At 37.4% G+C, this 13,920-nt stretch overlaps 1 protein-coding gene across 1 annotated transcript in view; it reads right to left on the bottom strand.

The window, feature by feature from the left end:
- Window positions 1-1,416: 1,416 nt before the first annotated feature.
- LOC108242109 (protein kinase C-binding protein NELL1) overlaps window positions 1,417-13,920 on the bottom strand; it is a 328,852-nt gene continuing 316,348 nt past the window's right edge. The window contains exons 18-20 of the mRNA XM_037979812.1: window positions 8,625-8,801; window positions 8,011-8,235; window positions 1,417-5,792 (exon numbers count right to left, since the gene is read on the bottom strand). Of these exons, the coding sequence (XP_037835740.1) occupies window positions 5,742-5,792; window positions 8,011-8,235; window positions 8,625-8,801 (453 nt within the window). The 3' untranslated portion in view covers window positions 1,417-5,741. The remainder of the gene's footprint in view (window positions 5,793-8,010; window positions 8,236-8,624; window positions 8,802-13,920) is intronic.

The raw sequence follows: 13,920 nt of genomic DNA on the forward strand, positions 1-13,920 counted from the left end.
CAAATCCTCCATCAGCCACCACCTAACACAAATACTCCTGTTCGGTCTCCAAATATTGCAAGAACAAACTGGAAAATGTCGACCAATTTATATACTTCGGCAACCCCCTATCTTCTAAGGCAAACATTGATGATGAAATACACCATCACCTTACCTGTGCAAGTGGAGCCTTCTCAAGAATCTGGAGAAGGCTCTTTGAGAAGCACAAACTACAGACCAGGACAAAAACTCTGGTCTACAAAGTTACAAATAGTAGGCACTTGAATGCACTTAAGGCACATCATCAGTGTTGCCTCTGGAAAATCGTCCGAATCAGCTTGGTGGAGTGGCACACAAACACCAATGTCCTGTAGAAGGCTGACATCTCTGCCAACACTACTCAACATCAACTCAGATGGACTGGGCATAATCCAAAGGCCTGTCTCCTGCCTTCCAAAACAAGTCCTGTACTCCCAGCTTGTACAAGATAAACATACCCCAATAGGTCAAAAGAAAAGGCATATTGACAATATTAAAACAAACATAAAGTGCCACATAAACCTCAAGACCTGCGAAGATGCTGCAATCAATAGAGTGACCTAGAGAACCCTTGTTTGAGAGGTTGCTACACTGCACAATGATGGCGTCCACCATGCCGTCAAAGACAAACACAGACTTCAAAAGAGTCAAAGGCTGTTTTGTTTTTCCATTGTACCATCTCAGCATGACTCACTTTGCCCTACCTTGGCTCTACTTGACTCTACACAGCCTTGTGTGGGCGGATTGTTGTGATGCCATTGCCCAAAACGTGCCACCAATGAGTAAAAAAAAGTGGGGAAAAAAATGTCAGAAATCACTCACTCTTCACTGTAAAAATGACATGGCCAAGTTGAAACCATCTTCCCTCCACCTGTCCAAACTGGTAAATAGTCCATTTGGTCCAGCTCCGTCTGAATTCTGTTGTCACCCAACAATCACAGAAACATCTGCGCCTTCTCATAGTACAACAGTGTTGGTTCACGTGTTGCCATTTAATCGTACATATTTTTAATAAAAATATATAACACAAACAAATGCTGCAGTTGTGAGGATTTAAAAATCGTGGGTTTCTTGTGAAGGCTATCATGATTGACGTCACTCTCTAGTCAATCAATGTGCAACAAGAACACAGTAAAGACAGGTCTGGCGTCACTAAATGGAAGATAGTAGTAAATCTTGTACAAAGGTTCTGTGGATAATTTGTTTATATAGAGATACTGATGCTGCACCAGCAGGTTTATGAAGGTTTGCATTTATGAGTTGATGGTGTGGCAAGGACATTTTTTTCTAAAGTGTCAGCCCACTTTCAGCACTGTCTTGGAGTAACTAGAAGTATGGCGTGTCAGGCAGCAAACTTTTTTTTTAACTCCCAAACATCATCACCACACTCAAAGCAAGTAAAGTGATAAACTAAACAACTGAAATATTTATTAACTGAAAAATTTGTTTACAGCAAACTCTTATCACGACACAGTCTTCAAATGACACTTAACCCGTTGAGTGAAAGTATGTTGGCCACTCTAATTTGTAAAATTAATAGAGTTCTTCATCAAGGTTTTTACAGAAAAACAACACATCAGGAGCTAGATCTGAAATTGCTTTCTTCTTGTCTTAAAAAAATTATAATTAGGGAACACAATGTCTTTCTAGCATCAACTGACACAAAAGACAAATGTTTGTTTTCAGCAATGTGTCTATAGTTATGTGGGTCAGATCATACAAATGCTTTAGTAAAAAAATAAATAAACAAACAAAAAAAAAAGCATTTTGTTAATGCAGTGAACAGTCCTTATAAACTTGTTTTCAGAAAGATACCTGAAAAAAAACAACAACTATTTTTCACTCATTTTGACTTTCAAAGTTTGTATTTGTTGAGTTTTAGTGACGGACATTAATCAGAAGTACGCACAAATCAAATCCTAAAACAATGAAAAGAAACTATGATGGATACTAAAGGGGTTAAGGCAAGAATACAAAAATAAAGAAATAGTAAAAACAATACAAATGTTGCTTCTTTCCTAATAATCTTACGACACTCAGATCCTAAGGAACTGTGCTAGTGTGAATTATTCACATAATCTTATTTTCTTTACAGTACCCTTCCATTTACACAGTATTTACAGCTAACTTATACACAAAAAGAAAAGAATTTCACTAAAATTAACACATTATCCATAAACACAATGAATATTAAAAAACTGTATAATTTCTTTTTCATATTGTCAGTATGTAAAACATTTACACACAGACTTGCAAGTAGTGTTGTACAGTAGTCATAATTCATATCAAATTAATCAACAGAGCAACCTTTTTTAATGTGATCTTTTGTACAAATGTTTCCTTCTGATTGCTGTTAAATTCAATAAATAAAACAATTCAAAGTTCCTTTTTTTTCATTGCATGAGTGTGATATGCACAACGGACACTCAGTTTGACAACATGTATTGAAATTATGACATTATGTGCAGAGAGAAACGTGCTGGTGGGACACAAAAATGAGTGTTGGGAAAACAAAGATGGCACAAGGGCGACATTCTGCATGCTCCCTTCACATCAGTTTGTTAAAAAAAAAACAGTGCTCCCTTTGCAAAAATATGAAGGAATATATTCATTTTGATCTGTATTTGTTTAGGATTCGAAACAAGCACGCTAATAAATAAAGATGAGCAGCGGGAAAGAGGTGACAATGAGTGTAAAGTAAAATCTCTGTAAACTAAGGACACACTTCAAACTGGTTCCAGTTCCAGTTCTGAGTAAAATGCATCAGTTCTCTATCAAAGCTGCAGAACACACAACTTTTCCCTTAAAGGTGCACAACTGGTGGAGGAAGTTGTCTCAGTGAAGCAAAACACATGTAGTTATTTAAGGTTCTAAACTCCAGTGTTGACCCTGATTTTAGCTAATGCCATTGTTTTTATCACACTAATCTATTTCCTCCTTTTCACATAATAAAAGGTTTTTTTTTTATCGCCCAAAGACAAAGATGGAACAGTTTTTTTTACATGTATCTCTGTGTGTGTTTGTTTGTGTGTATTGTCAAATTATTTAATAAATCACTAAATAGATTTTAATGATTTTTTTAAAGTAAAGATTGGATGTACATGTATAATTGCTAAGGTTTTGGAGTGACCCAAATGGAGATAATCACCACAGCAAAGCAATTTTGGCAAACACAAAAATGTCTGTAACTCTGCCGATTTTATACGTATTGATTTAAAATTTGTGGTGGTAGTAGCTGAGACCGATTCCTAACTTCAACTCTGAGCAATAATTGGCTATACAAAATCTGTGTGTAAAACTTTACTATTAACTACTGAAATCAACCCTATCTGTCTGTTTGTTAGCAAAACATTTCATGAACCACTGGATGGATTATATAAAAACTTTCAGACAGTAATCAATGGATGTACATCTACAACTGATTAACCTTTGGAGTCAGTTCAATTCAAGATGACCGCCACTGCCAAGTGACCATATAAAGCACAAAAATGGCTATAACTTAGTCAACGTTTTAGGTATCAAGCTTAAATTTGGAGTGGTAGTAATTTCCCATCATCTGCAATACATTCTTTAAATGCAACACATTGCACAACATTTTAGTTTAAAACTCTGGCATTAACATCTGGAGTCAGTCAGAACACAGGCTAACAGATCATGCAAGATATCGCATATGTCGATCTTAGTTTAAATCTCAGGCATGAAAGGCGGCAAGCTATCCATTCTTGTCTTTAATTTATTTATTTTTTATGAGACATTAACTCAAGTTGGGTAATCTGTTTTTGTTCCGAAGCAGCAAATTATTTCCTCTGGAGGAAAACCAGTTCTGCAGCAAACCAAAAAGGATAGTTGGAACCAGCTTTGAGAAGAAATATAACTTGTCTATTTCTGCCAGAAAAAAAAAGGTTTTTAAATAAAGATGAATGTTGCAAGTCAGATTTTTGCTGCTATCAGGTCACTGCTTCATGTTCAAAGTCCGTACAACAAAACGTGCTTTTTTAGCATGTGCAACAAAAACCTTATTTCGCATTTTCCCCCCTTTGTCTTGTGGGAAAAAAAAACTGACACGGTGCAACAACAACACTGACATTTAGGAGAGCACATTTACACTTTTAAGACAATCTTGTGGATCCTGGAGAGAGGTGTGGAGTAGAGAACCGAAGCAGGAGAACGATGCTGTGTCAGAGTTGTGAACTGTTGCAGGAGAATCACTAGACTACTCTGCCTTATTAAGCCTGGCTGTCTGTAAACAGATTCAGCACTTGGTGACCTTCTGGCATACTCAAATCCAAGGCTGCGTGACATGGCTTTAATTATCCCAACTCTCTCCAGATTTCTATTTTTTTGTCCCCCTGTCATTCTGCGTGCCATATGGCACTGAGCAGAAGGGCCCCGGGAGACGCAGAAAGTCCAGGCCATCACGAGTCGTGCCGGTTTTAATCAACAGCTTGGGCTGGTGCTTGTTCTGACCTGCAGGAATCAACTGTGCGCTGCTTTTGCTCTCTTTTGATAAAATGTGATAGTTGTTGTAAATGTAAGCATCTGGTGGGCATCCTCATCAAAGAGAGAACAGTGATGCTGAGGGAGATTGTTCAAGACTGAAGTGTTAATGGCCCGGGAGAGGTATGTCCCACTTCAGAGCCTGCACACTATGAAGAATCTGGTTTATTTAGGGTTTGGCATTTTAAAGACCGTTAGACTGAAGGGAGTCGAATGCTTCCAGTGAACACTTTGCAAGTGTCCACTCAACTTCAACTGGAGCACAAACATACAACATCCCTGCCATCAGCAGATTCAAATTGTCAGCACAACCTTTCCATGTGTATCTACAGACCTAGAAACCTATAGATGTAATGAAAAAGTTATTTTATTGAAGAAATTCTCTCTTTCCAACTGTCATGATTCTCATTTCAGTGGAGCTGCCATGCAAGATGAAAAGGGCAATGCATGGGTGTGGTGATGGAAGAAGACAAAAAAGTGATGGCCATGACAGAACGATACGCAGAGCTCAGAAAGAGATTGATCCAAATCATCAGCTGCGACTGCTATCAGGAGCAGCTGAAGAATGAAGAATCCAAGAAGAATGTAGTCCACAGTTCACTGTAAATCATGCCAGTCCGACTGTTGACATTATAAAATAATGTGGCGTAAAGACAAATGTTAAAAGGTGTTATTTTAGTCAGAGCAAAGTTGAAGCAAGCTCAGCAACATAATCTGAAAATGTCACCAAAAAGAGAACTTAAAGCTGAACTGGTAACTGATCACACTTAGTTTAAAAGCAACATTCTTTACATTCAAAATCATTTAAGACGAATGCATTCGTGACATTTTACTTTAGGTGAGCCAGTACAAACAGATGATGCACCCCGACACGTGGCCAGCTGTTTGTCTCTGGTTTGTGGTTTGAGACACAAAAAAGGTTACCTCAAGACAATAAGTGAAATCAAATCGAACACATACACAACACAGTGACTGTGGTGAGAGTGATCGTGACTTCAGGCCCCTCCTGAGTCACACACCCTCACACACCCGCTCACTGTTTGTCGTTTGAGTTGCGGCACAAAAGCACAGCTTCAACACCCATGTCTGTCCAGCGTGCGCGTTTTCTGTGCACACAATGCCATGCACATGTGTGTGTGCGAGTCTGTCCCATGAATCCAGAAAGAAGGTTGTCTGATGGTGGAGAGAGTGTGACAGTCCCGAGGTGATGGGAGAAGAGGAGAGTTTTAGTTGTTCTGAAGGCAGTCGAGATCTACCGAGCAGCAAACGTTCCCGTTCTGAAGGAAGCAGCGTGACAAGACAAGAAAGAGAACATTAAATATTGCACGTTGAAATATATTAAACATGTTGATTGTATCATCTCAATGCAGATAATGCATAAATTTAGTGTTTGCTGAAAATGTAATCAGTTTAAGCCTAGCCTGCTATACTTTTACTCAGAAACCCAGAATGTATTCAAAAACAGTGTTTAAATGTTTCACATTTAAAACTTCACATAGAATTTTTTTCTGGAGGCTGACTCAAACATTTGTTCTTGCAGTTGAAGGACAAAAGCTCCACCAGCTGCACACACACTGAAAATCACAGTACATCAGCAATTTCTAAAACACTCAGACCAGTCCATCTGGCACCAACAACTATGCCACGTTCACTTACTTAAATCCACTTTCTTCCCTATTCTTATGCCAGGTTCGAATTTTAGCAAGTTGTCTTCACTACATCTATATGCCTTAATTCAAAGTTTGTTTTCTGAGAACATCTAATGTTGTATTTTGTACAATTTGTGACACAGGGTTCTTTAACACAGCCGAGAGAAAAGTTTAGTGTAGAAAATACCAAATCTTTGTTTTTGTTTCTGACAAGGGTAGAAAGTGTCTGGGTCCTGAAATAAGGATAGTAATGATAACATTTACAGAGTAAAATTTCTGACCCATTTTTTCAACAATTCACTTCTATTATTTTATGAGTTTTGACATTAATTTGCTTTCAGTTTTGAAACCTAAAAAAACAAACACAAAAAGCCTTCTTTGGTAAGTTTTTTAATTTGAGATCATTTCCGACTTGCCCTAATAACATTGTTTGCACTTTCAAACAAAGCCTTGTCACACAATCTGACTTACAGAATAAACTTGAAGATTAGTCTGTAGTTAAATATGACACAACAATCTACTATCCCTTTTGAAATCAGTGGGTTAATAAGAACTGCTGTACTTTAAAAGCTTAAAGTAATTTGCATGTGAACAGCAAGTGATTAATTGTTCCATTCCCTTAGAAAACAGTTTAAACCAGTTTTTGTAAAAGTGGAGCTAAAAGGATCAAGTTGGGATAATGTGTTTTAAACTCAAACGATAATTATGGTTCACTACAACCTGTCAAATTCTCCTTTGTGGTTCGTGGTTTGTTTTAGCTTTATGGTTCATACTTATTTTTACATTTTTCTCCTCAGCTGTAGTGATTTGGGGAATCAAAGCATTGCACAATTCCCCATATGCCAATAAGTTCGGACTTTTCTTTTGGCAAAACCTGAAAACGGTTACATAAAGTTGCAACATGCAAGACTGATTTTTACATCAGACAAACAGCATTTCAGACCCATTCAAACAAAACTAAAATGTCCAAAATGTCTCAGAACATTAGCTGGGTTTCTCAATTTATGTCTATGAGTTGCAGAGGCTTGCAGCCTTGTCGCTAAAATTTCCAACATGTGCAAAAAGCCTACGTGACAAATTTTCTCTCAAAATATTCAGAGATGCCACGGGTGTCTTTAACCCTTCTTGATTTTGTGTTTGGCATCTCCAACTTGTCACAGTTCCAAATAAGAGCTGTATTTTGACACCTGCATGAGAGCCATTCTCCAACAGAAAGCATGCCCAGGACAAAAAACCACATCAATGATAAATAAAAATTGTTAAGAAAATTATCCAAATCTACGTATGTTTGTTTCAGATTAAAACATGAATGTGGAGGCTGCCAAGGTGGGTACTAAACTGGCAGATATGGAACCAATGTGGGCAGAGCTGGGCAACAAAACAATGTGCATGGCCTGGAATACAGTTTTGCAAATCGTGCACACATAAATAAGATGCAATTTTCAATAATTGGCCACTAAAGACATGGCTGCATTGCTTACTAGTCACTTTGTTGCAAACAGTCAGAATTTTGTGAGACTGCAATAAAAGATTTTATGAATTTTTTCACAATATTGAGTCAAGTATGAGTTGCCAACAAGCCTTCAACAATGGGAGTCCAGTGAGATACTACCTTTTATTTTCACATAGGGGACTGTTTGACTACCTGGCTTTTTTACTGACATAAAAGGTGGACAGTGTACTGTATATGGACAACAATAATCCCATTAATGATAAATATACCATGTAATAATATAACTAAATCTCATTTAAAACATACCCTATCAGTGTTAAAAAAATATGCAGAATTTCATTGTTAGGGGTAAGTGTTACCAAAAAAAAAAAAGCCTGCTGCTTGTTTACTCACCTTACACTTGCAGGTAGTGCAGGGTGACTTGGGCATGTGCCATGTGTCCCCACTGAGGTGAGTGTCACCTGTGGGGTCTGTGCACGTCTGCCGGATGTCGTCCGACAGGTTGTCAGCCAGGCAGGGGTCTGTGACGCAGCGCGGGCAACACTCACCCTCTGCCACCGCCGTGTACTCGCATGTCAATGCAGGACAAACTAGAGGCCAGCAGTCTACCTCCCCCTCCTGCAGAAGCACGGACCGTGATGTAAAAAAAAGAAATTAAAAAAGAAATATTATTGTGTGCGTTGGTTTAGTTTGTCAGTGCAGTTCTAACTCACATGCTGATGTGTTGTGACATCTTGAATTTGAGAGTTTGTAATTATCTCATCTATCAAACACAGCTGAGCAGCAGATCAGGGACACATATCAGGCATCCCAGCTCTGAGCTTCAAATTGATAAGAAGATTCTGTGGTTTCTATTCTATCAAACATGGTTAAACCGCTTAGTTAGAAAACAACTAAGGATTCAGTTTCAAAAACTGCTTTTGTTTCTGTTTGTAAAACACATACAGCCTATCCTGCCAGTGAATGTGTATGAGTTTGCTGTATATATGCTGTTTCTGTGTACAGACCACGCAGCGGCACTGCTGGCAGCCGTACAGCCAAGTTGCTCCGCTGTGGTAAAGCGTGCGCCCACTCTGATCCAGACACTGAGTGTTGGGCCTGTTGTCACAGCTAGGACAGCAGAACAGGTCTTCATCTGGGTCGCTGCAGTCACAGGGTCTCCTCCTGCAATACGTCTGCCCGTCCTGTAAAACAGAGATCACAGTGGTTAAATAAATAAATAGCTAAATATTTAGTCCAGTAAAGTACTTACTGTATTTCCAGGCTGAAGGTGGGGGGCAATTCAGAAAAAGTAATTATAAAGTGCAGGACTCTAGACTAGCAATAAATTAGAATGCACAAAAGGAGGTGTGCAATAATATCAGGAAAAAAAAACAGCACAAAGGCAAAACAAATTTTATATGTAGCAGAAACTGTTCAAAAATGTGTTCATTTATGATAATAGACACCTTTTGACAGCTTTATCTAAGCTACAAGGCTTACAGGTTTGCTAACAACGATTAAAATCAGGCAATCCAAAAGTGTGCACTATTTATTTTTCATAAAAAGGAACATATTTAGACCAATGTTGTTTAAAAAAACTTTGGTATTAAATAAACACAGGGATTACTCAAATATTGTTAGGGCACATAAGGTTTTAAAATACAAGATCCTATTTTTTGTTGCCTGACCAAAATTTTTTTTTTTTTTTCTTTACAGGAAATTGAATGTCAGGTGCAGCAACTGACAACATAGCAAAGACCTGAACCTTTGGCATGGTACTCACTCATATGCGGGTGACAAAAACAAAGGGAATTATAAATGTTCCTTGCTAATTTTCATTATGTCTATAATAAACACTCTGCTTGAAAATCGATTGTCATCTTTGTACATAATTTTCTAACAAATTCCCAACAAAGCTGAGAATAATTCTAATGAGTTCATTAAACTTTTGGCCATAAAAAAACTAACCAAATAAAATCCTTATCTTCAGAGTATTTCCAAGGATGGCTGTTTAATCGGTACCGGCGGAAGCAAACTTTTTTCCCCACAAAACATCCAGGTCCGCTGATTGTGTGGGGTTACATCAGTGCACTCGGAGGTCCTACAGCCTGCCTGAGTTTGAATTACGTTGAGACTATCAAACATAAGCAGATGAAAGGGGTCCAGAGTGAAGACATTTTCAATGTGCATTGAGGCCATTCACACCTTCATTTAGTGCCAACCAGATACAATCCACTTGCTCAGATTGGATGTTAATGTCTAGTTTAATGGGGTCTAAGATGTCTCCAAGGTAAGACTCTGAAACTATATTAAGCATCCTTTGGAGGAACATGTTACAGACACCAAAATGGATATGTGGTTGGGTAAACATGAGTAATCCTGCTACTGACTGTTAGCTTGATTACAAAAAAAAGTAATAAACAAATGTGCATGACAGGTGGCTGTAAGTCATCTTATGTTGATGATTTAAAGTCGATTAAGATCCAAGATTGTTTTTGTGATTATTATTTGGCCTTAGTTGAGGAATGCTATCTTTCAAGACAACATACCTATGAGGGTTTTTAATGTGTTGCTGTATTTAATCATTTAAATTTTCAAACAGCAATTATGCTGTCTATTTGGCATCTGGTATAAGATGCAATGCCACATGATGGAATCCAACAGATTTTAACCTTCTCCGGACACTGTTGCTGGCTCTCTGTCTGTACCTGGAGAAAACTTTATGGTCCGTTTTACTGCGCACAGCCAGCACTGTCTGGCCCCAGGATGATTTTGTTATAGAGATGTAAAAATGTTACATAAAAAGGCTGTTAGAAAATGTATGACAGCCATAAAATCACTCTGCATGTCATTAAAAGGGCAGCGCAGAGCCACTGTTTTATTGATGCATATTGTCCTGCTATGGTAACTGCTCAGTTATGTGGTGCTATTTCTGATGGCCTTGGTCTTTAGAGTTACGGCCCTTGGCATGCTGGGAAAGTACTGCCAACTGTAAAGTGCCAGTAGAGCACATTTATGATAGCAGCCTGCTAATTTTAACGCCAGCAGTAAGCCCAATTCTGCATGCAGATGCCACACTGTTGTGTTAACCAAACAGCAGTGGCACTTGTTTATGACAACTTTGATGACAGAATCTTTTTGCCAAATGTTTGTTTTCTCTACACTGTCCCAAGGGAAGTACACATGGGCTTTTCTGTCTAAAGCAACTTTCATCAAAGGACAATTTTAATCATTTTTTTAGGAAACATTGCTAGACTCTTAAGATTTAATGTAATTATGTGTTCAACTCCATTTTTGGCTTTAAACATTCTCTTTCATAAAATTATGGTCTGAGCTTAATGAGGATGATATATGGGCTACTCTTTTAATCTTTTATAATGTCCCATTGTTACCTATCAACTTAATGTAAAAAATGGGCGATAATGTTTTTGACTGGGTGTGTTTGAGTGCATAATGTGGGCGGCTGTGGCTCAGGAGGTAGGGGTTCATCCCATAACTGGTGGGTTTTGCTGCTTTTTCCGTCTCAGCCGCTGTGTCCTTAGGCAAGACACTTCACCTGCCTTGCCTACTGGTGGTGGTCAGAGGGCTTGGTGATGGTGGTGTAATGGCATCCTCACCTCTGTCAATCAGCTGTGGCTACAATGTAGTTTACCATTATGAATGGCTGATTGACTGATTGAAGTGTGAGACGCTTTGGAGTCCTTGGACTAGACAAAGCGCTATACAAGTGCAGGCCATTTACCAAAATATCGCATGAACCAGATAATGAACTTTAATGAAACATTCAGAAAGTAATCATTATGTACATCCATAACTAAATAGTATTTAGAGTAAACTAGATTCAAGATGGTTGCCACAGCAAATCAGCCTTTACAACCACAAAAATAACTAGACCTATTTCAGTTTTACAGCTATTAAGCTCACATTTGGTGTGATAGTAGCTGAGGGACATTGACAACACAACACATGTGCTAATTGGTCAAGGGTTTGATGGTGAGATTGTTGCTTAAAACTTTGGCATTACCTGCTGGACTCAACCTTGTCTGTTAGCAAAATATTGCACAGTGCTACTGTAAATAAGTAGATCACGTATGTCCTGCCATCATAGCACTACCTCTGTCTTAATTTGAACTGTCTTAATGGTTACTGTTTGTTTTTTTGTTTGTTATTAGTGTTGTTTTAAATGCTTTTTTACAAGTCAAATGGCTTACATTTTATTTTTTAGGGTAGGTTCTAAGCTACCAATTAAATAACCTGGCTACAAATTTGAAGTAAATATTGTTTTTGATTTTTGAACCCTAAATATACTGAACTGAACATTATAGATTTTAAATATATGGTTTAGATTTGATATTATACATGGCTCCTATGTATGAAGCCAGTTCAGTTGGTCCAATTGGACTTGATTGTTTGTGAGGATTGCTGATGTACATCCTTATAGACCAGTGTATCCCAAAGGTAGGTTCAGAAATTATCATTCCCACAAAAATCCCATTTTATTGGCTACTGAGTTGAATTTCTGTGACACTCCAATAATGATGTACAAGAAATATACCCATCTAATGTTTTACTTCTGATTTACAAGAAAGCTGTGAAATTTAATTTTTGTTCTTCATTTTTCCATAGGCACAAATAATTTTTTCAAACCACTTAATAAATTGTTAGGTCAAATACCTATATACCAAAAATTAGCTGCTTTGTGCAGTAACAAACTCAAACTTTTGACTGAGTAAAGGTTATGAATATTTAGTTATTTAAAAAAAAATAACTGGAGAATATTTATTTTATCCACTGAATAAGGTAGTACATTCATTACACAAAGTTTGCTGAAAGTTTCATGGTAACGTTTGAAAAGAATTGAAGAAATAATGTCAGTTTTTGTGACAGGTTGCAACTTCACATATTGTTCAGTTTAAATTCAAGGACTTTAGTTAATCCAAAATCTTGGATTTTAAAATGCTTTAATTTGTTTAAATCATGATGAATGATCTTGGCATCACTTCAAAATATTTCAAGTGCTTTCAAATAAAATTATTTGTCTGGAAATAAACCCTTGTGTGTTGCTGGTTTTTTGTGGGTCAGAGGCTGAATAGTTTTGGGAACCACTTTTCTCCAAACTGTACAATTTTACATGTTTTGTTTAATTCAGTGGCCCATGCACTTTCAGTCAAGCCTACCTGTAAACTCATACTAACAGATTTTACAAAATCTCGCTGTATTAAGTGAAATCAAGCATAATTTTCTGTTTAACCCAAATGGCTATAACGCTGCCATTAGTCAACATAAAGTGAGCTTAGATTAAAACTCTGGCACAAAAAGCAGTAAGAGCTATGCATTCCTTCAATAAATGCCAGATATTTAAATGCTAAGAAACTGTTTAATTTGTATATCTCTCTTCATAAACTGTGGTAATTTCGTAGCAGCCTTGGCATCACAAAGCAGGGGTCTGGATTCACTTTGATGAAAACAAAAACCTGCATGACTGTGGCTCATGAAGCTCTTCTGACCTTATATAACCCATGTGAGCAACGTTTCTCACTTTCTACATTTTCTACATGTCTTTCGAGCTAACAGCTCTCGTGTCTATATTTGTCGGAAACTGACGTGTAATTAATCATATTGCCACAGTTCATGCTTTTAACTTGTAAAGCTTTTCTATTTTCCGTCATGGTTCTGACACATGGCGTGTCATTCATAGAGTATATATTAAAACAAAGGAAGAACTTGCATTAAAACGTTAAAGTTCAGCGACAGAGCATCTCCAACATGAAGCTATGAGTTGACTTAATCTACTTGTAATACTTGAAAAGTCTTCAAAACTTTCAAAAAACATTGCACAATTATAATTTTTCATACACAGTGTGTACGAATAATTGACTTTGATGGTTTATACTAAAATTCACTGAAGTAAAAAAAACTCTGGAAACAAAAACATTAGCTTTGGTTGAGTCACAATATTTAGTAGAACAAATTAAAATGTCCTAGTTCTAAATTCAGACTTTATGAGCTGATCCACATTATTGAAATCACTGGCCTCAGCTGTCATTTTTATTTCAAATAACCTTCTTTGTGTTTTATATAAATCCCACTCACTGAGCCTTGCCTTCCCAAAGACAAATGGAATCAATATGTTGGTTTCCTGCAGCCACAGAGCTCTACCTCATTCTGACTCCTGAGCACAGAAGGAGGTCATAAAGTTGCCACAAGTATTTGTCAGTGTAATGACAAATAGGTGGGAGGGCTGAGAATCAGAAATATTTCATGCTTTTTTTTCTGTTTATTTCATAAATCTCCATACAGACATCTGCAAAATCAATAATA

The sequence above is a fragment of the Kryptolebias marmoratus genome, linkage group LG15 (genome assembly GCF_001649575.2).
Source record: "Kryptolebias marmoratus isolate JLee-2015 linkage group LG15, ASM164957v2, whole genome shotgun sequence".
Taxonomy (NCBI): Eukaryota; Metazoa; Chordata; class Actinopteri; order Cyprinodontiformes; family Rivulidae; genus Kryptolebias; species Kryptolebias marmoratus.